Here is a 24,591-nt window from a genome sequence, read left to right as displayed (position 1 = left end):
GCTGCAGAGCAGAGCAGCTTTAGTGAACAAGCACTAAGCCCCTGCAGGCCCCTGGCCTCCAGGATGGCTCCACTGGACATGGATCCATCATCAGGTGGCAGGAGCTGGGTTAGAAATGTGCTCCCTGAGCCTGGATCAGCTCCCACTGGCCAGACAGCACCAGAGCAGAGGGGGCTGAGCCCCACTGAGCCCAGGCTGTTGGTAGAAGGAGCAGCCTTGGCCAGCAGCTGCTTCTCTCCCTGTGTGGGAGCTGTCACCTTGCAGCTCTCAGTCTGTGGAAACAGAGCCCAGTGCTGAGGGTCAGAAGGTGAGGCCTTGGGCAACAAAGTCCTGTGCTGCTGGGCCAGGTAGTTTGGTAATTGCCCAGCTCTGGATGAGCTTTGTGCCTTCACTGAATGGATTTCCAAGCTCCTCTAGGTGCATGGGAAGGAAAGCACAGAATCACAGTATGTTAAGGATGGAATGGACCTTAAAGGCCTCTGGGCAGGGACACCTCCCACTAGATCAGGTAGCTGCAAGCCCCATCCAGCCTGGCTTTGAACTCTTTCAGGACTAGAACCTCCACAATGCCCCTGGGGAACGTGCTCCAGTGTCTCACCACCCTCACAGGAAAAAATGTCTTCCTAATATCTAACCTAAATTTCCTTTCAATTTATACCTGTTACTCTTTGGCCTGTCACTACAGGACAGCAGAGGTGTTTTAAACTCAGCAGACTGGTGGCTGAAATTGGAAACCAGCCTGAGAAATGGGTTAGAAATTAGAAGTGAGCCCCAAGGGATATCTGCTGAGGGAAGAGAAGGGTCCATATCTTCTCCTGCAGCATCAGGAGCTGGTTGCATCCAGCTCAGAGTCAGGGACTAGCACTGAGGCAGCCTGGAAAAGACAGTGTGACAGAGGGAATGCTTGTTCTGAAATGGACATCTCTCCCCAGGCTGTGAGAGCAGGCTGCCCCTGCAGCTCAGAGGGGAAGGCCAAGGACCCTTGGTGGAGCTCAGCTGTGACACTCTGGAGCTTGGGGACATTTTTGTCAACACCCCCCATGTCTGTGAGGTGAGCAGCAGGGCTGGGGATGGATGCTGATGGCTCCTGAGGCAGCAGCAAGCCTGGTGGAGCTGTGGAATTCCTGCCAAGCTGGGCAGTTGTGAGCAGGGAATATTTGATGTGCTGGTCCAGTCTGGGGGTCAGAAAGGTGTGTCTGTTGTTCATGAAGCCCCAGCCCCTGCTTTTGGGCAGCCTTCCTTAGGGATCAGCTGGGACGCTTCCTGCAAAACAAGGCCTTGGCAGGTGAAACCAGCACTGGGTGCAAAAGCTGCATGTTCAGAGGCTTTTGTGGCAGTGCCAGACACAAGGCACCTTTGGACTGGGCTCTGCAGAAGCAGCTGGAACCAACTGGCTGCCTTTGAGCTTCAGTCCACTGCCAACAGCTTCCAGTCAAGGGTCTCCTGCTCATTCCTGGAAGTCCCAGGAAAGCCTTGGGAGTTCTGTCCCTTGCTGACCAGTCCCACACTTCAGCCTTGGTGCATCTCTGGCTCTAGAAAGAGAAAAGTGTTCCTGGAAATAAAGTAAAGGATTTTTCTACCTGTTTTGTACCCCTAAATAGTGCCAAGCTTGCAAAAACATCATGCCAGACACTTTCAAAAGCTTGACTGTAGAAGAGAAAGACACCCTGAGTTTTCTTACCAAAAGATGGTGCTGTGTGTACATTTTGCTGCTGATGCCTCATTATCAATGTCTTGTTTTCATGGTGTGGGAAAAGGTGAATGAGTAGATGGTGCTGTTGGAGCTGTGCAGGCTGGGGCAGCAGCAGCTCTGTGCTGATTCACTAGGCAGCTGCAATCACCCCACGTTGCTCTCAGGGCCAGGTCTCCATGAGCTGGGTGATGCTGCCCAGAGGTGCACTGCTCTGTGTCCATGGGATAACCCCAGGGTGACTGCAGGTCTGTGCAGCTGCCACTGCTTTGCATGAACACCCAAAGGCAGAACTTGTCCTCTTGTATCTTTTGACTTCTGCCATTCAGCAGCACAAAGCATCTTCTGCCTTTTCTGGCTGTTCATTGCATCCTTAGGCAATAGCTCCCAAGAAGGGAAGATTCCACATGGATTTCCACTTTGCTTTCTTGCTGCTGCAGGTGAACCTGATCAACCAAGGAGCTCTTGATGCTCCCTTCAGATACATCCCTTCGGCCACAAAGGTGGGCTTGGGCTTCAAGTTGGCACCCCAGGAGGGCATCATTGCAGCAGGTGGGAGCCAGACTCTCCAGATCTCCTTCAGTGCCACCGTGTTGGGGAGGTTTGAGGAAGAATTCCGGTTCAGTGTGGCTGGATCTCCTACGCCTGCCATCCTGACCATCAGGTAAGGACCCTGGGAGCTTGGTGGGCACATCTGCAGCTGTCTCTGGGACATGCCCCACCTACCCCCTGTTGGGGTGCAGCAGAGAGAAAAGGTGTTTGCTGAGGTCTTCATCTCTGCTCTGATGCTGGCACTGCTTTAGTGGGAGGATGCCTCCTGCCCTGTGTGGTACCTGGAGCTGGAATGACTCCTCCCTGCAGGGATCTCCCTCTGCCCTGGGCCATGGCAGGCAGTGGGATGGATCAGCTTTGGGCAGCAGCTGCTCTGGGATGTCCCAGCTGAACAGCCAGCAAGGCCCCCAGGGCTTTGGAGATGGGCCAGCCTGGGGCATTCTGTACCAGCAGCAGTGCTTTTAAAAACTTCTGTCAATAATCCATGCCAGATGGGCAGCAGCAGCCTCACCTCCCCTCTCATGGCCATGCTGTGGGGGACAAGCTGTGCTCCCTGCTGCTGTGCCCAGAGGGCTCTGGTGCCTCCTGTGCACAGCCAGGCAAGGGCTGATGTGGGAGTCAGGGAACTGTGCAGCAGGAACTGTGCCAAGGACTTGGGCACCATCCCCTGGGCTGGTGCCATGGCAAGAGATCATCCTGGCCCAGCACAAGGGACAAGGGGTGATGAGAGGGGAGGCAGAGCTCAGTGCTCAGCACCACAGCAGCGCGAGGCCCTGTCCCTGCCAGCCTGAGCCATGGGCTGCTAGGATAATGCAGTGGGAGCAGGAGAGCTGATGCTGGCTGCTCTGCAGCTTTGGAGCTAGGCTGCTGCTCTTGGGAGGCACTGGGGCAAGGCAGTGAAGAAATGAAAGCAATCTGCACTGGATGATAGCAGTAAGATGAGGGAGATGGATGAAAAAGAACAAGGAAGTTATTACTTAGCAAGGGAAAAGTGGTGAGTAGGTCTGCCCCTAGTGGAGAAAGAATGATGCTGGCTTTGTTCTTGGAGGAAAAGCTGGTCCTTTCCTCTAGGATTCATCATCTGTGCCCTGTGTAGAAGTGTTGCTGCTCTTTTCAGAGGATGTTTGGGGCTGCCCTGTGTTCATGTGTCAGAACTGTGTCTGTAATGATGGTGTGGGTCAAACTCTGCTGAGAAAGCTCCTCCATGGGAACAGCAGTTCCAGCTAAGAAGTAGCAAAGCAGGAACCTGTGTCTGGAAGGGCTGGTTACAGAAGTTTGTGAGGACACCTTGATGCCCATCCCATTTCAGATGGGGAAAGTGAGGCCCAGAGCCATGTCTGGCTGTGTGTTCAGGGTCCTTCATGGGACCAGCAGCATCCCGGGGGCTTTTCCTGCCTGCCCTGTGCCCAGAGCCCATCAGTGGCTGTTGGCTGCTGGCCACTTGGCTTTAGCTGCCTCCTGTGCCCAGGGGCACTGTGCTGAGCACATGGTGTGTGCTGGTTTGAAAGGCACGGTGCCCTGACACCAGGTTTGTGCCCCCGAGCCACGACAGCTGGAGCTTTGCAATTCCTTGAACCAAGGCATTTCCTGCTCTGTCCTCGCCATGCAGGGGCAGCGTCACTGGACCCAGTTTGCACTTCAACCTCCCTGAGCTCGACTTCGGGGACATCTCCTTTGGTGAGTGCTGCCTGGGCTGGGACACAGCGGGAGGGATCTGTGCCTTCCAAGGGAAAAGCATCCCTCCCTCCTGCTCTGCCCCAGCAGCCTCTTCAGGGTGGGAACTGCAGGGCTGCTGGTGCCGCAGGGAGCATTTGGCCATTGTCAGATCAAACAGAAGCAAGGCTGAGAAAGTCAGGATTTTCTGCTGTCTCTGTCCTGCTTGAAAAGACAGGTGTCTGCCAAGGAAGGTGGGGATCTTCCTGGAATGGAAAGATGAGCCCCTGCCTCCAAATGATGATACCTTTGAAATTACAGGGCTCAAACGATGGGGAAAGGAATAACAGTTCTTTCCTAGACTATATCAGGAGAGCCCAGAGAACAAGAGCAGACATTTACCAGCCGCCAAGTCCCGTTTTTGCCCTTTGGTGCAGTGAGGATCCCAGCAGGAGGAGCTGAGGGCTCTGGCAGGGCAGTGATCCCCTGCCAGCCGGCAGCGGCTGGGAAGGAGGGAAGGAGGGAAATGCTCCTTTTGCAGAGGGACAGAGGGCAGGGGGATGTGGGCAGTGCCTGAGAGCAGCAGGCAGCAGCGGGGAAGGCAGGCAGGGTGGGTGCCAGGCTGAGTTGCAGCCAGGGCAGTGCCGGGGCCAAGCACACAACCTCCCGCAGCAGCACGCGGCCGAGCTCCCATCCCCGAGCGGGAGGAAGGGAAGCTCCGCTCCCTGCCCAGCCTCAGCTCCCACTGCACAGCGCCCACGGCATCACGCCACAGCTGCCAAAAACCCCCAAGGGAAAAGCCCACCCCCAGGGCCAAAACCCCCAAACCCCTATCCCCCTTCCCAGACCAAGGGGAGCATTCACTACCAAGCCTGAACCCAGAACAAGGAAGGTCATGGACTTCTACTTGCCTTTCCTGAGCTGCTTCTTCCCCACCCTGCATCACCATGGAGGCACTTGTCAAGTTGCCTTTTTGAAGAAATGAAACAAGAAAGGCAACCAATGGAACTATGGTTCTGAACCAGGAGATTGATCCTGCTGGATCTGCTTTCATTCCTAAGGTCTCTTCAGCTGAAGGCAGCTGTTGTATCTTTGCTTCTTTGGAACTGTTGACTGTTGTCTGCATGCGGTGAGCTCAATCTCATTGCAGGTTTTGCCATCTGCGTTTGTCCTTGTTGTGCCTCTCTTGCCTCCCTGCTGGAGTCACTGCTGGAGCTGGCAGTGCTCACTGGGATGGGCACAGAGAAGCTCTGGGCTGCACCTGCAGTTGTTTTTTCTCCCCATCTGTGTTCCAGTGCCTCTTGGTGAGCAGGCCTGGGGAGAAGTCTCCTCCCCACAGAGCTGCCAGCCCAGCCAGATGTCCACTGCAGAGCAGCTTGTGGCTGCTCTCCGGGCTCTGCAGGACATCCCCACCATGAGTGGCTGCATCTCTGGCTTTCCAGCATGGAAAGCAAATCCCAGAGCTCCAGTGGGGTAAAGCCTTGCAGGCAGCAATCCCAGTGAGCAGCATGGGTGTGATGTCCCCGTTTGTTGGGTGAGGTGGGACCTGGTTCCTCATTGCCAATCTCCAAGCAAGGCTTGGTGTGCCCCCAGTTGAGTGGGCTCTGAGCTGTCTCATGCTCAGTCTGTTTGGCCCAAACCAAGAGATGCCTTAAAGATCCTGCAGAGAGAAGCTGCATTGAGGTGCTTTGCCTCACGTTCTAGTTCCTGATTCCATCCTCACTGTCTTTTGCTGTAGCTTCTTCTCAATGCTGACTCACTGTTTATCTGTCTTGAAAAGGGTGGGAGTGTTGTCAGGCTTAACAGGGAATTTGACAGCTTGAATTCTCAGAGGAAATGCTTGGTCTGGGTGCACACTTATCACTGGGAGATCACTGGTGCTGGTTTGGGGCAGGTGAGGCAGCTCCTCCCCATCGCCAAGAGAGAAGCTTGCAGTGTTCAGCAGGGCTAGGAGTGGGCATTTTCAAGGCTGCAGTCTGCAATCTGTGTCAAAGGGAACTGAGTGATGATTCATTCCTCATGCAGCTTCTGGGTGAGCTGTAGTTCAGATAATCCAGAGCTGAACTCCAATGCCACTTTCATCGTGCCAGGCCATTCCCAGCAGGAGTCATGCCACAATGGGAGCCTCAATGGATGTTGGTGTCCTTTCCTAGGCTTTCCCTACACCCAGCGCTGCCGGCTCACTAACAGCTCCCCGGTGCCCGTGACGTTCCAGCTCCGCATGTCGTTCGATGGCACGCAGCCGGCCGTGGACAGCGTCGATCAGATCCGCTGCCACAGTGACCCAGCCTGGAGGAAGGGCATTCACTTCTATGTGGAGCCCCGGGAGTTTACAATCACTCCCAGCCAAGGGACCATCCTGCCCCAGGGACACCAGGACATCCAGGTACGGGCAGAGTCCAGCCAGAGACGCTTCAGCACCAGGGCTGCAGCTGCACTGCAGTGTGGGAGGGCTTTAGCTCTGCTGCAGCTTTGAGCATGGTGTGAGTGAGAGATCTGCACTGCTCTGAGGCCTCTGCCAGCTGCCTTACTTGGGGTGTTCCTCAAGGAGCACTGTTTTCTTTCCAAAATCATATGCTGAGGTCACATACCATATGGTCAAGGCCAGAAGTCACTCTTGGCTTCTTGAGAGCCATTTATTTGATTGCAAGTGGGCAGAGCAAAGATGAGGGCAGAAGGTGGCTGTTAGAGGGATGTCATTGTAGAAAGCAATTAGCTTTTCTTCTTGGTCTCATTTCCCTCTCCTGGGGAGCAGAAGGATTTGTGTTCACTGCAGGAATCTCCAGTGGGGACAAAAAACTCTGCAGCCATGAACTGCCCAGCACCTGCTGGGCCACACTTTGCCCTCAGCTTCCTGCTGTAAAGCTGAACTCATTGTGTTCAAGTCAGATTTCTTCTGCATTTATGTCATTGTAGTCAGATGAGAAATTGGCCCCTTAATTTGAATACAGTGGTTCATAGAGCTTTAGTCTAATGTTTTAATGTAGCTGAGCTATGCCCTGATAGCAAGGTGTGTTTAACACATCTGCTATTGCCAGAAGGCTTTTGTTGCTTTGAGACTGTGCTCTACACATGGAGCAGCCGCAGAATCAAGAGAAAATCTTCCCTCAAGGGCTGGAAGATATCACACGTGGATAATGAGCTTTTGTAAGGAAGAATTTCCTGTTCTTCTCTTCCACCAGGTGACCCTGTGTTCCAACTCGGTGATGGAGTTCTACAGGAAAATGCTGGTGGATCTGGAGGGTTTTGGCAAGGGAGTGGCATCACTGGTCATCACAGCCAGGTACCAGGCCTTGCCTGGCCTCCCCCAGCCCCTGCCTTGCCCAGGCTTTGCTGGCTGCAGCTGCCAAGGAGAAGTGCTGGTTCATGAGCTCATGTTGTGCCAGCTGGGCATGAGAAGAGCAGAGCTTGGACAGCAGCCTGTGGTGAAAAGCAGCCCTGCTCCCAGCCCAGCAGGGTCCTGGGCCCTTTTCTGAAGGCACCAGGAATGAGATCATTTCTTGGCCTGGCTTTTGGTGCTTGAGGTGGAACAAATTTCCCCAGGGCCTCCTCTCCTTCTTGCTGCAAGAGGTAGAGTTGTGCTGGGTGCGAGCACCGTGCATTGGTTTGGGACACAGCAAGCAGCCTGCTGAGAGCCAGGCTCTGGTTCTGTTCATGAGGGCACGTGGCAGGGGGGAAGTGGCTGCCAGCAAGAGTGCTGAGGGCAAGGTCTCAGGAGGGGAAAGCAGCCATTGGTGTGGCAGCTCAGCTCTAGATTTTCTCCTTCCCTCTGCTTCCCACTCTGAGCTTGAATGTTCTCAGGGTTGAGAGCAAAAGTGGTTGTTGCTGCAGCAGAATTCCATCCTGCTGTGCTGCTGTGGGTGTCAGTGGGATGCCAGGAGGGATGCAGTTCCCTGGTGCTGTTCCCTCTCCCAGGCAGAGCCATCCAGGCAGTGCCTGGGCTGGCATTTTGTCAAGCAGGTGGGGCTGGGGACAGTCAGTGCCTGGAGCTGTGGAGGGAAGGAGCCAGGGAGCTGTAGGGCCTGGGAGGGGCTGATCAGCCACTCTGGAGGGCAGCTGGTGTCTCGTGCCCTCCAAGGCTGGGGCAAGCAGCTGAGTTCCCAGGCAGGGCAACAGCACCATGGCAGAGAAGGGAGTCATGGGACACTGGAGTTGTGTGTTCCTTGAGCATTAGTGAGCTCTGTTCCTTGTTGGGAAGGCTCCCCTAGAGCTCATGGGTCACTGGGAGTGTTACAGGAGTCCTTGCAAGGCTTCCTGGGGAAAGGAGGGGCTGAGGCAGCTGTGGGACAAAGTGCTCTGCCTGGGGCACTTGGCAGCCTCTGGGTGCTGCCTCTCAGGGTTTGCCCCTCCTTGACAAGACCTGTTGGAGCGGGAAGATGTAGAAGGCAATTTATCACTGCAGGGCTGTTATGCTCTGTTTTACTATCTTTGGGGGTAAATGTTCTCCATTCTCTCAGTATCTCTGATTCCCCTGGGCTCATCTCTTTGTCCAGATGTCTCGTTCCAAAGCTGCAAGTGTCCCCCCACGTGCTGCAATATGATGAGTGCCTCCTGAAGGTGCCATATGAGAAGAAGTTCCTGATTAGGAATCCCAGCCACCTGCCTGGCTGCTACGGGCTCATTGAACAGGTTTGGCCTCCCATCCACCTCCCCCTCTCAAATATTATTGAGGAGCTTATTAGGGGAAAAAAGGATTTGGACATGACCTTGCTGGTTTCTATTCAGTCTTAAAGATCTGCTGAGAACAGGATCCTACCCGAATGTAAACTTGAGGATGCAGTTTAACCTGCTGAGGGAACAGTTGATGTTCTAGTCTTCAGGGTGTTTTCTTGTGGGAGATCTTAGAGGGTTGTGAAAGCTGCTGCATCCACAGACACCAGTGCCTGTGCTAGCAGCCTCCTTGCAGGATGACCTGGGAATGCTAAGCCTACAATTCTTGCATCTTGTTTGTGCCTTTTACCTTTGTCCTGGGCATTTTTAAACACGTGTGTCAGTTGCTGTTGCGGTGGATGTTAGGGAGTGTAAAGTTCCTTCAGAGGTGCCTCTGAAGCTGCATTTCATCGTGTCTCTTGCAGAAATGCAAGGAGGACGCTGCTGTGCTCTACTCCAGCCCCAAGCCCTGTGGGATTGTCCAGCCTCACAGCACTGCAGAGATCCCAGTGCTGGTGGAAGTGCAGGCGCTGGGCACGCATCGCACCAATGTTCTCATCGGCGTGTTCGGGGATGAGAGAAACCCACTGGTGCGTGCAGGGGAGATGTGTGCCTCTGTGCAGCTGCTCCTGGCAGGCTGCAAAGGGCACGGGGATTCTGCTGGGGAAAACAGGCACAGGCTGCTGTGGAGAAGGCCAGGAGGGATGGGTGGCACCAACAGCTCGTGCCTCACGGGTGGTAATCTCAGTGTCTGGCACAGAATGTCGCTGGTCTGAGCTGGAATCCAGGGCCACTTTAGTGCATTACTCTTGAAAATGCTGTTAACTTTGGAAACATCTGTTTGGAAATGGCATCCCTCTGAGCACAAAAGGGGATGTCAGAAGACTTCTGGGAACCTTGAGCTTTCTGTCAACGAAAGGAAAGCTGGCATTTGAAGAGTGGTTGCAGGGATTGAAACTTACATTAAAACATAAGGAAATGACAATGCCAAATTCCCTGAATGGCACCAAACATCTGAACCTGGGCCATTGTGGCACTGCATGTAAATCAGTGAAGAGGAAGGACAGGCAAGGCAGGCTGTGCCAGGGAGCCTGAGGTTTGACAGAACAGTTGCTTTCAACTCTCAGACTGCTTACCTTAAAGAGGAGGGCTTCTCCCCACCAGAGGAACCAGTTGTTTAACTGTCAGCCTGGTCTGAACTAGAGATTTCTTGCAAAGCTTTTACCTTTGGGGCAATCCTTTGTAGTTTGAAAGATTCTCTTACCTTGATCCTTTTAAATTTGGAGGTGAACATGTAACTATCTTTTTATTTTTTCTCCAAAAGCCCAGCATTTCAGCTGGAGAGTGGTAGCTGTCCGTAAAGAAATAACTAGAGCAGGGTTGAGCTGTTTAAGGATTTTTAGGTTTCCCTGTTGTGGTTTGCTTTGGGCTTTTTTTAAAAATGTTTCTTGCCTGCTTCCTGGGACAGAGAAAACAGTTATGGAGCTCTGGACGGCTGGCAGAAACCTCCCCAAGCCCAAGGCTGATGGAGTCTGGCAGGATCCCAGCACTACAGCCCATGTATGTATGTCTGGATGCATGGGGAATGCCACCTGAGTCCCCTGGGAGTGTTGGAAAATGTCAGCCAAGCCCCCAGCAGTGTCAGGGAAACATTCCTGATAAATACCTGGTGGAGCTGCAGAGTTTCTGCTGTTGGGCCCTGGGGGGGCTGTGCTGGCTGTCACTGCCTGGGTCTGCCCCTGGATGTCTCAAATCTGCCCTTTTTGCTTGCCTTCTCTGTCTTTTCCTCTCCCACTGTGCTTTCTGCATGCCCACAGGGTGTTCATCCCTGTCCTCTGCAGTTCCTCAGTGCAAGCAGTTGCAGCTGCTGCAGCAGCTCAGTGTCATCCCTGGGCTGCCTTTAGAGCAGACCTGCTCCAGCCTGGATTGGGAAGGGCTGGATCAAAGCATTTCTCAGTTCAAGGTGCCAGCAGCCAGCCAGGGGCTGCATCCTGAGCAGGAGCTGCTGGTGCAGGTGTCCCTCCCTCCCACTGCAGGTCCCTGTTCACAGTTATCTTCTTTTCCAGAGATGAGCTTCACCCACCTCAATTCACTCCCCATCCACCAAAGGAGATGAGAACATGTTTGCATTGCCCAGCGTCTCGATGGAGGCACTTCAAGGCTGGAAAGCAGGAGGCAGCCACAGCCCTGACTGAAGAGCAGGATTTGACCCAGTGTTCAGGACCAGAGGTAGATTTTCTTGTACACCTACTGCTTGTGCTGCCTCCCCAGCCTGCCACCAGCAAGTCATGCTCCTGCTGAGCTCCCTTTTTGCTGCCCTGCTGTCCTGTGCCCTGACAGTGGCTGGGCAGCAGGGCCAGTGGCTGGACATGGGGGAGCGGGAGGGAGAAATAGGAGAGTTTTCCTTGGAGAAGCTCACTCAGATCCTACAGGCCTGTGTTGAGTGTGGCATTTTTTGCCTTGTTGCCTTCCCAATGCAAGATGAGGCTTTCATCTGCATCATGATGGGAAGAGCTGCAGCTTCCTTGGCAGAGCAAGCTGGGATGAGTCCTGATCTCCATGTGCCCTCTTCCCAGCCCAGCCAGACTCCCTGTTTGCAGCTCTCTGCTGTCACCCGAGAGCTGCTCTTGCACTGCTGGCCCTGAAGCTGTCTTACAAACTGGGACTTGGCAAAGTGGCTGTCTCTTCCTGCAGGCATAGAGAATGGCTTGTTTTTCAGGTGCCACCACAAGCTCCTGCAAACCCTCACCTCCCAGCAGGCCTGGAGGGATTCAGGTGTTGCGTGGACGCACCGCACCCTGCCCTGGAAGCGGAGAAGGGAAGAGGGAATCTGTCTCCCTTGCACACTGTCAGTGTGGCAAGCAGGGCTGGAGCTGCCAGTGCCACTGGTGGCCCTGAGCATTGGCCACAGAGGGGCCTCCCATCCCTGCAGGCCCAGCACAAAGTGCTGCTGGAGCAGCTGGGTGTTGGAGAGGCCGTGCAGGACACGTTGTGGGGCTGCCCAAGGACGCTGTGCAGCACCTATGGAGGGCACTGCTCCCCCTGCAACTCCTCAGGTGGTCCAGAGGAAGGTTTTGCAGGAGCTTTTGCTGTAGCACCTTGAGGGAGCAGCATTTAAATCAGAGAGAGAGGGGCAGAGCCTCAGGAGTCAGATGAGCTGGGCTGGGAGTCCTTTGCTCAGCTCCAAGAGCTCTTACTCTGAGTCTCCTCCTTTTCTAAAAGCAGTAAGTTTTGAAACTTTTTCAAGGCAAGTTGTGCATCAGAGAGAATTTCTAGTGCCAGGAGACATCCCAGTTCACTTTCATGTCATGTACTCATGAATGCATTGACCCGTGAGGATGGGAGGAGATTTTCCCCATGGTCCCTGCACTGGTCAGTGGCATGGATGCAGGATGAGATCAGGGTGATTCTGGCAGTGTTTGGGGAATAGGCCCCTCTGGCTGCAGCTGCACTTTGCTCCAAGCTGCTCTTCTGCATCCATTTCCATGCTCAACACCTCCATCTCTCCTGTCTTCCATGCAGGCTTCCAGTATCCTGCCAGTGTCAGGTGTGCTGCAGCCAGGAGAGAGCCAGCAGGTCTCCTTGCCCTTCTCTGGCCACCTCAACAGCATCTCCAGTGCCACGGCGCTGTGCCACGTGGAGGGAGGCCCCAGCTCCGAGGTGCTGGTGCCCGGGGAGGCCTCACGTGCCAGCTGCTCCCCGAGCCCCCAGGAGATCAACTGTGGCTCTGGGGCACCTCTCAGGGAGAGGTGAGTAAGCCTGCCATGGGTTCCTGCTCTCCATGGCTTACTGTCCCTGCAGGGCTTCCCTGCTCCAAGGACTCTGAGCTCAGAGGTGCTGCATAGCAAAGGCCAGAAGCAGCACAGGGATGGCCACTCTTGGCTCCCTGGCTCCCAAGAGAGGAAGCACCTTCTTCTGTTGGGACAGAGCATCTTCTTCTCTAGTTTAGTGGTGAGCCCTCCTGGCTCAGATGCTGCCTGCAGGGAGCTGGGCTCTGGCCCTGCCTTGGCACTGCCTCTAGAGGTGTCTTTAGCTCCATGGTGTTGAGTTGCATCTTCTTCAGCATCTCCCTTCTTCACCAAAACAGTGGGATTGTGGTGTGGGCAGGCGTGGGGCACAGACCAAACCTTGGTTTGGGTGCTGGTGCTGCCACAGATGAAGTCCTTGCAGTGCTGATCTGCCAGGGTTCTCCTGATGGTGGGGCAGCAGCCATAAAAGCTCCTGTCCTTGGGGCTCCCCTTCAGCTGCAGCAGTGGGCAAGCACAGGAGAAGCTCTGCTCCAGCAGGGCAGCCCAGCTCAGGACACACAGGCAAAGTGTGAGCTGGGAGTGGAGGCTGCTTAAAGCAAGCCTGTGCATCAGGACTTCCTTCAGGCCAGGCTGAAGTTGGTTTCATGGGGAGGAGAGGGACGAGGCTGCTTCAGATGGTTTCCATGGCAGACAGCAGCAGCTGGCTTGGTCACAGCTGGCTTCCAGCAGGAAATCTGGCTGACAAGAGCCTGTCTTGCAGGAGAGCAGTTCCTGCAGCCTTTCCTTTTTGACTGATGGGATTATTCTCATTTAGGATCAGGCTATCAGTTGTTAAAACCGAGGCTCACGGACAGAGACTCTCTAACTCATTGAAGTTAGAAAGTGGTATGTTTATTAACCCCGGTGGGCGGCACCAGAGTCGTCCCTACAAGGCGTGACCGCGCTGTACAAGGTTCTTTGCCCTCTCTTTATTTCCCAGGATCTTACACACAATACATGTGCACAACCCCAGCACCTTCCCTCCCGGCTCTGTATTAAAATGAGGTCATTAGTCCTTCACACCTGCACAATTCTTCTCTGGAATTGGGTCGGTGGTCTCGAATTGGGCCAGTGGTCTTAAGGAATGAAGTCAGCAATGTCTTCATCAGGTCTCTGTGACCCTCTGGCACCATCCAAGGTCCCCTGCTTAGTGACTGATTGACATCAAGCCCAGGTGCTAACCATTGTTCTACTGGTTTCAAGGTGTTCTTCTAACAGTTCACTTACTCCGCTTCCTTCTATCAAGAAGCTCATCATGGTAAACAATATAACAATCAGCTCTGGCTGAAGCATCTCATCATCATTAACCTATGGTCTGCCTGTCTAACTGACATCCTGATCAATGTGAATTGCTTCTAAGCCTCAGCTGAAATCCGAACTCATTGAAATCCTGCTTCAGCTGTGCCCAGGGAGAAGGGGGCTGAATGAGCTGAGTAAGAATTGCAGGAGAGATCAGCAGATGTTGGCACTCTGTGCTCTGCTTGAAACTGGGAAGTCAAGAGACAAAGGGCGTTTTCAGGCACAGCGCAGAGAGCTGGTGGATCAGCCTTTGTCAGTGGGCTGGAGGTGTCTGGCTGTGCCTGGAGAGGGAGCTTGCACAGTCAAGCCCTTCTGATGGCAAGGCTCAGGCTTGGCTGGTCCTGGAGGTGCCCTTCCACCACTGCCCTCCCTTGGGATGTTCCCAACCTCTGTGGGTTGAGGAGAATTCATGGAAATGGTCTGGCGCTTCTGCCTGGCCTCAGGGTCAAGGAATGAAGTGCAGGGCCAGCCAGGACGAGTGAGCCCAAGGTTCTGGTGGTGACTCTCAGCCATGTTTTCTGTTTTGTCTGCAGAAGGGAGCTGAAGCGGCCGGCTCCAAAGCTTGAGGAGGAGACAAAAGCCTTGGTGGAGGAAGAGAGGCAGAAGGAGAAAGAGAAGCAGAAGAAAGAAAAGAAGGGTGTCTCTGTGGGGAAGGAACCTCCAAAAGCAGAGAAGGGGAAAACCAAACCCCCAGAGAAGAAGGAAAGCAAGGCCCCAGAGAAGAAGGACACCAAAATCTCAGAGCGGATGGAAACCAAAGCCCCAGACAAGATAGAAACCAAACTCCCAGAAAAGAAAAACAAACATCCAGAAAAGAAGGAAACCAAATTCCCAGAGAGGAAGGAAAGCAAGGCCCCAGAGAAGAAGGACACCAAAGCATTATTAGAGAAGAAGGAAATTAAATTCCCAGAGAAGAAGGAAACCAAAGCTCCAGAGAAGATTGAAAACAAACTCCCAGAAAAGAAATACAAACCTCCAGAAAAGAGCGAATCCAAATTCCCGGAGAAGAAGGAAACCAAAGCTCCAGAGAAGATTGAAAACAAACTACCAGAAAAGAAATACAAACCTCTAGAAAAGAGGGAAATCAAAATTCCAGAGAGGAAGGAAAGCAAAGCACCAGAGAGGAAGGAATTGAAAATCCTAAAGAAGGAAACCAAATCTCCAGAGAAGAGAAGCAAACCTCCAGAAAAGAAGGAAACCAAATGCCCAGAGAGGAAGGAAGTCAAAATCCCAGAGAAGGAAACCAAGGCACCAAAAAAGAAGGAACCCAAAGCCCCAAAGAAGGGGGAAGCCAAAGTGCCAGAGAAGAGAGAGACCAAAGCCCCAAAGAAGAAGGAACCCAAAGCCCCAAAGAAGGGGGAAGCCAAAGCCTGAAAGAAGGGAGGAACCAAAATCCCAGAGAACCCAGCTGAGCTGGAGAAGAACTCTTGATTTTATTCACACAACTTATTTTATACAGTTTGACAAACCTAATGTGCCACTTTAGTTAGTTAATAGATTTCTTATTATTAGTTATGCCAGTTATTCTGTTGGATAATAAAATATATTTTACTTGTGCATCAAATCTCTCTGTTGTATTGTTTGTATTGTTACCTATTCTCTTCACTGATTCTCATGGGACAAATCCCTTGTTCTTGCAGGTGCATTTGTTTTTCACCCTCAGATCAGATTGTTCACCAAGTCTCATTCTCAAAATAACTTCACATGGGAACTTGTGACTGCTTAGCTGCACTTAGAAGAGATGACAGGCCAGCTGTTAATATAGCAGAACAAGGCCTGGTTTCATAAGGCCTTTCTTTTATCATTATTCTACCTGTCTCTGACATCTCCCCCTTTTTGTTCATTTAAAAAAGGCTCCTATGTTCTGATGTTGAAACAGCTCACTCTTGGGAGGGTATGATCTCATGAAGGGTATCACTGGTTATCTGTTAGATACGGGGTAAGATACATAAAAGACCAATTACAATCAACAAAACTTACCCAATTCTGTCAAGTCATTGACACAGGGTTTTGCAGCATGAGCAAACAAAAGAATAATGTCCAATGTCTCTTAGGGAAATGGAAAGAAATGACCATTGTTTCCAATTAGCTGAGAAGTAGGAGAAGGTCCATTAGCTGGAAATGTTGATCTTGGACATCACTGAATGTCCTCCTGGAGCTGGAACAGGGAAGGACTGAAGAAGGTTGGGAGGAGCACTGTCCCATGATGATGCCATGAGGCTTTTGTTGGCCAATTGCCTCTGTCAGTTTCCAGGCACAGCTGTGTCTTGGCAGTCCTACTCCTGTTCCTGTTCTGGCCACAAAGGCTGCAAGGGGATGAGGTTATTTCTCTTTCCACTGGGCCTCATTTCTTCAGAGCTGATCAGTATCTGATGGAATGAACAGGTGACTGCTTTGAGCTGTTGGTGATAAAACACAGGCATCTCTTCTCCTGAAGTTAATGAATCAGTTAGGCTTCCCTGTGGGACACTCCATTGGGATTTAGATAGGATGATCTTTTTTCCAAGTTTCTAATGTAAATATTGCATGATTCAAAATGATTAGTCGTCCAAATTTCTCATGTACATATTGCATTATTTGAATGTTCTTAAGGCATTAATTTTTCTTTCTTTTTTTTTTTTTAATAAGAATGAGATGCATGTCTTTTGTTATGAGTATAAAGAAACATCGTAGCAAAATAATACATGTAGTGGACAAGAAAGAGCAATTAGGAATAATTTGGATACAACGATCAGGAATATTTCTAATAGCAGAGAAAACTAACAACATAGGTGGAATGAAATAAATAGAAATCTCTGAAATAATGTACCATCATCCCAGAGTCTGCAAACAGCTGACAAATCTCGATTCAGTGGGGACTTGGATAATTATTTCCAGATAATAATTCCCAAGCTCCCTTTAAAAATAGTTCAACTGTCATGTACAGACAGTCAAATTGCAAAGTCAAAGCAACTCAAATCTAGTTTTGATGCAGAAAACATCTGGGTCTGTTGGCAATTTCCTGTCCAGGCAGAGCTAAGGCCTGGCCACCACCCAAGCCCTAAGTGGGAGAGAATTCCATAAATGTAATTTTAAACAAGGCTCCTAAGAATAGCACTTAGGAGTAAAGGTCTAGGGGTGAAAGACTGATGGACCATCCAATAGCTGTCTCCTCCAGAATTTCCTCAGCATGGAGATGCTTTAAACACAGCCAACTGTTGGAGTGGTTCTGTAATAACAATTGGGACTGCATCTGATTGCTTAGAGTAGATGTCACAATACCATCAGTTTAGAGAAGACTTCTGACAAAGCTGAGATATCATTTCCTGGAACTATGAAAAATACTTGAAAATCATGAGGCAGCACTGGGTCAAACCATGGAGCCCCAGTGCAGAGCCCAGCCAGAGGGGTAGTCTGGTCTAAGAGATACATGAGCAGCTAGAGAACAAAAGAAGGATCCTGAAATGACACGTGTCTTGTAGATAATTACACCAAAAGATGGTAAAACATATGAAAAGCTGGCTATAAAAACAGGAATACAAACATGAATGTATTTATGACACAAAAAATGCAACAAAGGAAACACTGAACAGCTCACTCATAAAATTTATGATACCTCAGATTAAATAACACTCAAACCTGATATAAATTCCTTTCGACATCAATAGAGCTTAACAAGATGAACTCAATAAAACCCAGCCCTAAAAGGATTTCAAATTAATAAACATAATTTCATTATCACCTTAGTAGAACAAAAAGCACACTCAAGAGAACTCAAATTTAATTACTATTAATTCCAAACATAACTGGATCCATAAAAAGCTGGAAAAGAACATTGTTCAAACTAAGTAAAACTGAAACTTGACAGAAATAAAATCTACCAAAATTTACTTAATAAAACTTAGCCTTATTCAATTTAACAGAATGAAACTGAGCATTAAAATTTTGGGCCTTAATTTAACAGAATTCAAATGAACATCCTTAAAAGTTATAGATATGACATGATGTAACTCAGTCTAAGGTTATTAAGAGACAACTTAAAGGTGAATAAGGCATAAGTGAAATAACAGCATGATGGTCTGCTGGAAGCATTAAAGTTGTAACAAGCATATTAGAATTATAAGTAAATCAGTTATGAGAAAAACCCATGGTAACTGCAAATTCCATGGAAACAGAAATTCAATAAGACTTTTTAAAGTCCAGGGTTAATGGAAAATAAATATAATAATGTGCAATTTAGCATATTTCTGAACAACCCAACAGCTTTTAGTGACAGTATCTGGCATCATTTTATATGGCAAATGTGTTAGCGTTCTTGTTAAAGAGATCAGACCATGTTAAAATTTGATAGGTAATAAGGTGCTGCATTTACCGCTTTTCAATCTCTCCAGTAACTGTAAAACTACATAAAACAATCAGAATTTAGTCAGAAACTAAAATAAACTTTTAAAAACCCTAGAGCACCACGTTTTCAAGGCACACAAACACAGCTCTGGGCCGGAGCGGGGCCTGTGCCACCCACAGGGGAGAGGGAAGGCGCTGCCCACAGGGAAACTATGAGGAGAACAGAGGACATCTAAACTGCAATAACATAACTGTACACCAATAAAGCTTCTCTCAATATTCACACAATATTCATCCCTTAATTGCCAGAGCCAATCATCCCATTTTCCATCTCCCAGCAGGGCCCTGCGGCCATGTCCTGGTTTAGGGCAAGTTTGGGAGATAACCCCCAAAGGGGCTTCTCTACAAAAGCAGATTCAATTGCCCCTCCCCCCCTCCAACCGGTTCGGGAGAAAATATCTCCTTGGAGAAAAGTGGAAAGAAACCTGTTTATTAAACAATAGAAACCAAACAATATTAACAATAAAACTTCTCACTGCTCCAAAGAAAGCAAACTCAGAACAGTCCCCTCCCCTGGTTGCAGCTCGGCTCACTCAGTCTCTGATCAGTCTCTGGTGCTGGAAACGCCGCGGCCCAGGCCCAGCCAGGGGGGCCACAGGTGGAGCTGCCGGTGCTCTTCTGGGTGTTCAGTCCAGAGCAGGCTTGAACAGGTCCAAGAAAAAAGGTAAAAAAAATCACAATGCAGAGAACTTCTTTGCCTCAGCTAGCTAAAACTAACTAAAAGCAAGAAAAAGGGAAAAAAGGAGCTCTGTCCGGCTGTCTGTCCATCCGCAGACAACACAGTCCAGGAGCAGGAATGTGGAGGAGTGAGAGCAGTCTGAAAACAAACTGCGCGCTTCTTCCCTCCCCTCCTCACTGTCTGGAAGAGAGTCTTAAAGGTGTAAAACTTATTATTCAGTATAAACAGAACAAGACGATTGGGGATAAAAGCATCATATAGTCAACCCAGGACATTCCACCCCTTATCCCCATATCGTCACCTTACTACTAAAACTAATATATATATTCTAACTCTACAAACACATACATTATACATCTAATATACAGCTATACACAGACAATGGTGGCAACATTCAGCAAACAGTGATATTTATACATGGTTCTCACCCAACAATCAGATCTCCCTGAGGTACACATTGTGTTCTTCCATCTTTTTGCATTATCCACCATGTGCAGCCTGGTCCCTGAGCAAAAACAACCCCGCGAATGGGTTTGTCTGTACTCAAGGCAGGATTGATCCAGACTGTCTTCCCTGACAAACCCCTGACATGTACCACTGGGACTTTGTCTCCATCTACTCTGTGCAAAGGCTCGGATTGGGCAGGGCCCACTCGGCTAGTAGAGCCTCGGGTATTAACTAACCAGGTGGCCTTTGCCAGATGCTGCTCCCAATTTTTGAAAGATCCCCCACCTAAGGCTTTTAAGGTGCTTTTTAGCAGCCCATTGTACCTTTCTACTTTTCCCGCAGCTGGTGCATGGTAGGGGATATGGTACACCCACTCAATGCCATGTTCTCTGGCCCAGGTGCTGATAAGGCTGTTCTTGAAATGAGTCCCGTTGTCTGACTCAATCCTCTCAGGGGTACCATGTCTCCACAGGACTTGCTTTTCAAGGCCCAGGATGGTGTTACGGGCAGTAGCATGAGGCACAGGATAGGTCTCCAACCATCCCGCGGTGGCCTCTACCATTGTGAGCACGTAGCGCTTGCCTTGGCGTGTCTGGGGCAGTGTGATGTAGTCAATCTGCCAGGCCTCCCCATACTTGTACTTGGACCACCGCCCACCATACCATAGGGGTTTCACCCTCTTGGCCTGTTTGATGGCAGCACACGTCTCACAGTCGTGGATAACCTGAGAAATACTGTCCGTGGCTAAATCCACCCCTCGGTCTCGTGCCCACTTATAGGTGGCATCTCTACCCTGATGACCTGAGGCATCATGGGCCCATCGAGCTAGGAATAACTCTCCCTTGTGCTCCCAATCTAGCTCTATCTTGGACACCCCTATCTTTGCAGCCTGGTCTACCTGCTCATTGTTTTGGTGCTCCTCATTGGCTCTACTCTTGGGCACATGGGCATCTACATGGCGGACCTTCACAGGTAGCCTCCCTACCCTGGTAGCGATGTCTTTCCACTCTTCAGCAGCCCAAATTGGTTTTCCTCTACGCTGCCAATTAGCCTCTTTCCACCTCTCCAGCCATCCCCACAGAGCACTGGCTACTATCTATGAATTAGTGTAGAGGTAGAGCTTTGGCCACCTTTCTCTTTCAGCAATGTCTAAGGCCAGTTGAACAGCTTTGAGTTCAGCAAGTTGGTCTGATCTACTTTTTCTTTCAGTTGTCTCTGCAACTTGTTGTGTGGGGCTCCATACGGCTGCTTTCTACTTCTGATTCATTCTTACCATGAGACAGGAACTATCAGTAAAAAGAGCATATTGTGTTTCTTCCACTGGCAATTGGTTATATGGTGGAGCTTTTTCAGCACGTGTCACTTCTTGTTCTTCTTCATCAGTGAGACTGAAGTTTTTACCTTCTGGCTAGTTTGTAATTATTTCCAGAATCCCAGGGTTGTTCAGCTTTCCAATACGGGCACGCTGTGTTATGAGAGCAATCCACTTGCTCCATGTTGCACTGGTGGTATGGTGGGTAGAGGGAACCTTTGCTTTGAACATCCACCCCAGTACTGGTAGTCGGGGTGCCAGGAGGAGTTGTGCTTCAGTGCTTATTACTTTTGAGGCAGCTTGGACTCCTTCATAGGCTGCTAAAAATTCTTTTTTTGTTGGAGTATTGTTGGCTTCAGATCCTCTGTAGCTTCGACTCCAAAATCTTAGTGGTTGGCCTCGAGTCTCCCTAGGCACCTTCTGCCACAGGTTCCAGGACAAACCATGGTTCCTGGCTGCAGAGTAGAGCATATTTTTCACATCTGGTTTTGTCTTGACTGGGCTAAGGGCTACTGCATGAGCGATCTCCTGCTTAATCTGGACGAAGGCTTGCTGCTGTTCAGGGCCCCAGTGGAAAGTGTTCTTCTTACGGGTGACTAGATAGAGAGGGCTCACGATCTGACTGTACTCAGGAATGTGCATTCTCCAAAAACCTATGGCACCCAGGAAAGCTTGTGTTTCCTTCTTGTTGGATGGTGGAGACATTGCTGTTATCTTGTTGATGACATCAGTGGGAATCTGACGCCGTCCGTCTTGCCACTTCACTCCCAGAAACTGGATTTCTTGAGCAGGTCCCTTGACTTTGATGGCAAAGCCAGCTTTTAAGAGAATCTGGATGATTTTTTGTCCTTTCTCAAACACTTCTGCTGCTGTCTTCCCCCATACAATGATGTCATCAATATATTGCAGATGTTCTGGAGCTTCACCCTTTTCTAGTGTACTCTGGATCAGTCCATGGCAGATGGTAGGACGGTGCTTCCACCCTTGGGGCAGCCGGTTCCAAGTGTACTGCACACCTCTCTAGGTGAAGGCAAACTGAGGCCTGCATTCTGCTGCCAGCGGAATGGAGAAAAATGCATTGGCAATATCAATAGTGGCATACCACTTCGCTGCCTTGGACTCAAGCTCATACTGGAGCTCTAATATGTCTGGCACAGCAGCGCTCAGTGGTGGAGTCACTTCATTCAATGCACGGTAGTCAACCGTCAGTCTCCATTCTCCTTCAGATTTACGCACAGGCCAGATGGGGCTGTTGAAGGGTGAGTGGGTTTTGCTGACTACCCCTTGGCTCTCCAGCTTTCAGATCATCTTGTGGATGAGAATCACAGCATCTTGAGTGGTTTTATACTGTCGACGATGCACTGTGGAAGTGGCAATCGGTATCTGTTGCTCTTTTCTCTTCAGAGGCTCTATTGTAGATGGATTCTCAGATAGTCTAGGCAAGGTATTCAATTGCTGGACGCCCTCTGTCACTACAGCTACTATCTTAAATGCCTACTTCAGTCTTTTTGGGTCTTTGAAATACCTACTTCGGAGATAATTTATGCCCAAAATACATGGGGCTTCTGGGCCAGTCACAATAGGATGTTTCTTCTACTCATTTCTAGTCAAGCTCACATCAGCTTCTACTAAAGTGAAGTCTTGTGATCTCCCTGTTACACCAGCGATAGAAACGGATTCTGTCCTTACATGTCTTGATGGAATTAAGGTACACTGTGCACTAGTGTGGACTAAAGCTTTATACTCTTGTGGTTCTGATGTGCCAGGCTAACGAATCTACACTGTCCAGAAAACACGATTTTCCTTAGCCTCTACCTGGTTAGAGGCAGGGCTCTTCTAAGCTTGGTTATCTTTCTTTTCTTGGGCATATATCTTAGAGGTTCCTTCAAGGGGATCGGACATGTCATCATCATTATTATACCTGGCAGTTCGGCTACGGGCAACTGGAGTTGCTTTTCTTGTGGTGGAACTTCTTCTCTGAGCTCTGTCTTCTTTCAATTCATGCACCTTTCGGGCCAGAGCAGCGGTGGATTTTCCATCCCACAGCCTCAAGTTTTTTTTATAATCGCGCAGGAAAAACCACAGCTCAGCTGGTGGGGTGTACTTTCTCTCTCTATCTGGGGAACGTCTGCGTTGGGTACCAGAACTTTTGATCTGTACTGCTGAGATTTGGAGAAGGTCTTCTTTAATCTCCTCTCTGAGCTTCTTATGATTCTCCTCTATCTTATCCTCTAATCTCTGCAGACGTGTTTCCACTGCTGCGATTCTGGCATGTGTTGGGCCATGTACAGCATCTGCATAAGCTCGGAGCTTCTTTGCCATGTCAAGCACGGTCTCATCCCTGTCATCCCGCTTCATGATAGCTAGAGCAGAAGCATATTCATGTGGCCCAAGTCCTACCAGTTTTCGCCACATCACAGATGTGCATGGTACCAAGTCTGGATTCCTAGTTGTTACGTCATCTGAGAAGATAATCTCAGCCACTGCCATTTCTCTCAGGCATTGAATCCCTTGTTCTGTGGTCTTCCACTGTGTTTGCTGCATGTAGAGATCATCGGCACACAGGTATCTTTGCGCTACACTGTCCAAGACCCGTGCCCAGAGGCTGTGAGGGTTAGCCCCCCTCATCATGCCTTGGTCGATGACAGGATCATGTGACAGGGATCCCAAATGCCTCGCTTCTGTGCCGTCCAGAATTGTAGCCTCGCTTGCAGCATCCCAAAAACGGACTAACCAGCTAATTATGGATTCATCAGATCATCGGGTGTAATCCTTCCTTAGGCCACGCAGGTCCTTCAGGGAGAAGGACTCAATATTGGCCTCTGATCTTGTGGCAGTTGCTTTGACTCCTGATTTTATGTCAGGAAATGTTGAGGGTCCTTCTCCTGCCTCATCATCATCATCATCCATTGGTCGATCGGTCTTGTCTGTGCACTTCCCTCTTCTAGTGCTAGTAGCAACAGCCATTGGTTGAGGCTTATTGTCTGGTTTAACTGCTGGCTTAGGCTCACTATGTGGTTTAGCTGCTGGCTTTGAGCCTGGGGTGTTGGCTGCAGCCTGAGTGACTGCGATAGCTCTTGATGTATCTCCCTGCCCTCTTTCTTCTGTCTGCTGCCCTACAGTATCTAGCAGTGTGTGATAAGCATATGCTAGGGCTTAGCTCACTGCAATGATCTTTTTCTCCTTAGGGTCATTATGATATTTCTCTTTCAGATATTTCTTCACCGTAGCTGGGTTCTGAATTTGTTCATGGGGAAAGTCCCAGACTATAGGGTCAGAGAATTCTTTCAGGATTTGGCCCATATTTTCCCATTCTCCACCCCACTCAGGATTCTCCACATGTGGGTCTACTTCTGGGTCAGGGGTCTCATCAGCCCTTCTAGACATCTCAGCCCTCATTCTAGAGAAGCTGCAGACCATATAGAGGAAGCTTACCAGATTAAATACCAGAAAGATGGTGTCTTTAACATTCAGGGGAAACGGAACATTCTCCAAAAGTGTTGTAACAGATTCAAAGGAGAAGAAGGAAAGGAAAGGCTGGAAAGCCTCATTCCCCGCTCCTCCTCTAACTAGCTGGGTGTAATTACTAATAAATTCTCAAAACATACTGTTAGAACTGGGATGCAGGGTAGGACAAAGAAACCATAAACCACACATATCGTAAACAGACGCCAGTATCTTTGTAAACGCCCTATAAATCATTATCACCAAGGCCAGCACAATAGCTAATCTAATCCGTGTCTTTTTACTGCAAAAACTACATGATAGGGACAATAATTTTAGTGACCAGAAAGGTATTGAAACCTCAAAAAGGTCTAGAGACCAGAGCCACATAAAGGCCTCCCCAAGAGACATTACAAGTTCAAACAACATGGCTACTGGGTACTTTAACTTACTACACAGCAAGCATAACCAACCTGCGATCAATAAAGGGGTTTTTCTACTTTCTCAAGCCCTACATTGGGCGCCACTACCTGTATTTGTCCTGGTTTAGGGCAAGTTTGGGAGATAACTCTTAAAGGGGCTTCTCTACAAAAGCAGATTCAATTGCCTTTCTTTTTTCTAACTGGTTCGGGAGAAAATATTTCTTTGGAGAAAAAATGGAAAGAAACCTGTTTATTAAACAATGGAACCCAAA

At 49.8% G+C, this 24,591-nt stretch overlaps 1 protein-coding gene across 2 annotated transcripts in view; it reads left to right on the top strand.

The window, feature by feature from the left end:
* The window catches only part of LOC135298363 (hydrocephalus-inducing protein-like), a 30,973-nt gene extending 15,777 nt beyond the window's left edge, over positions 1-15,196 (top strand). Inside the window, exons 1-9 of one of the 2 annotated variants that reach the window (XM_064415919.1) lie at positions 2,252-2,354; positions 6,049-6,281; positions 7,078-7,178; positions 8,389-8,524; positions 8,971-9,135; positions 10,014-10,105; positions 10,612-10,774; positions 12,068-12,294; positions 14,166-15,196. In XM_064415919.1, the coding sequence (XP_064271989.1) occupies positions 6,117-6,281; positions 7,078-7,178; positions 8,389-8,524; positions 8,971-9,135; positions 10,014-10,105; positions 10,612-10,774; positions 12,068-12,294; positions 14,166-15,006 (1,890 nt within the window). In that variant the 5' untranslated portion in view covers positions 2,252-2,354; positions 6,049-6,116 and the 3' untranslated portion in view covers positions 15,007-15,196. Of the gene's footprint in view, positions 1-932; positions 1,052-2,130; positions 2,355-6,048; positions 6,282-7,077; positions 7,179-8,388; positions 8,525-8,970; positions 9,136-10,013; positions 10,106-10,611; positions 10,775-12,067; positions 12,295-14,165 lie in introns of those variants that run through there. The other variant, XM_064415920.1, reaches the window with a different exon arrangement.
* The last annotated feature ends 9,395 nt before the right edge of the window (positions 15,197-24,591 follow it).

The sequence above is a fragment of the Passer domesticus genome, chromosome 4, assembly GCF_036417665.1.
Source record: "Passer domesticus isolate bPasDom1 chromosome 4, bPasDom1.hap1, whole genome shotgun sequence".
NCBI lineage: Eukaryota > Metazoa > Chordata > Aves > Passeriformes > Passeridae > Passer > Passer domesticus.
Note: the sequence above shows the minus strand (reverse complement) of the source record. Positions and strands in the feature narration are given on the sequence as shown.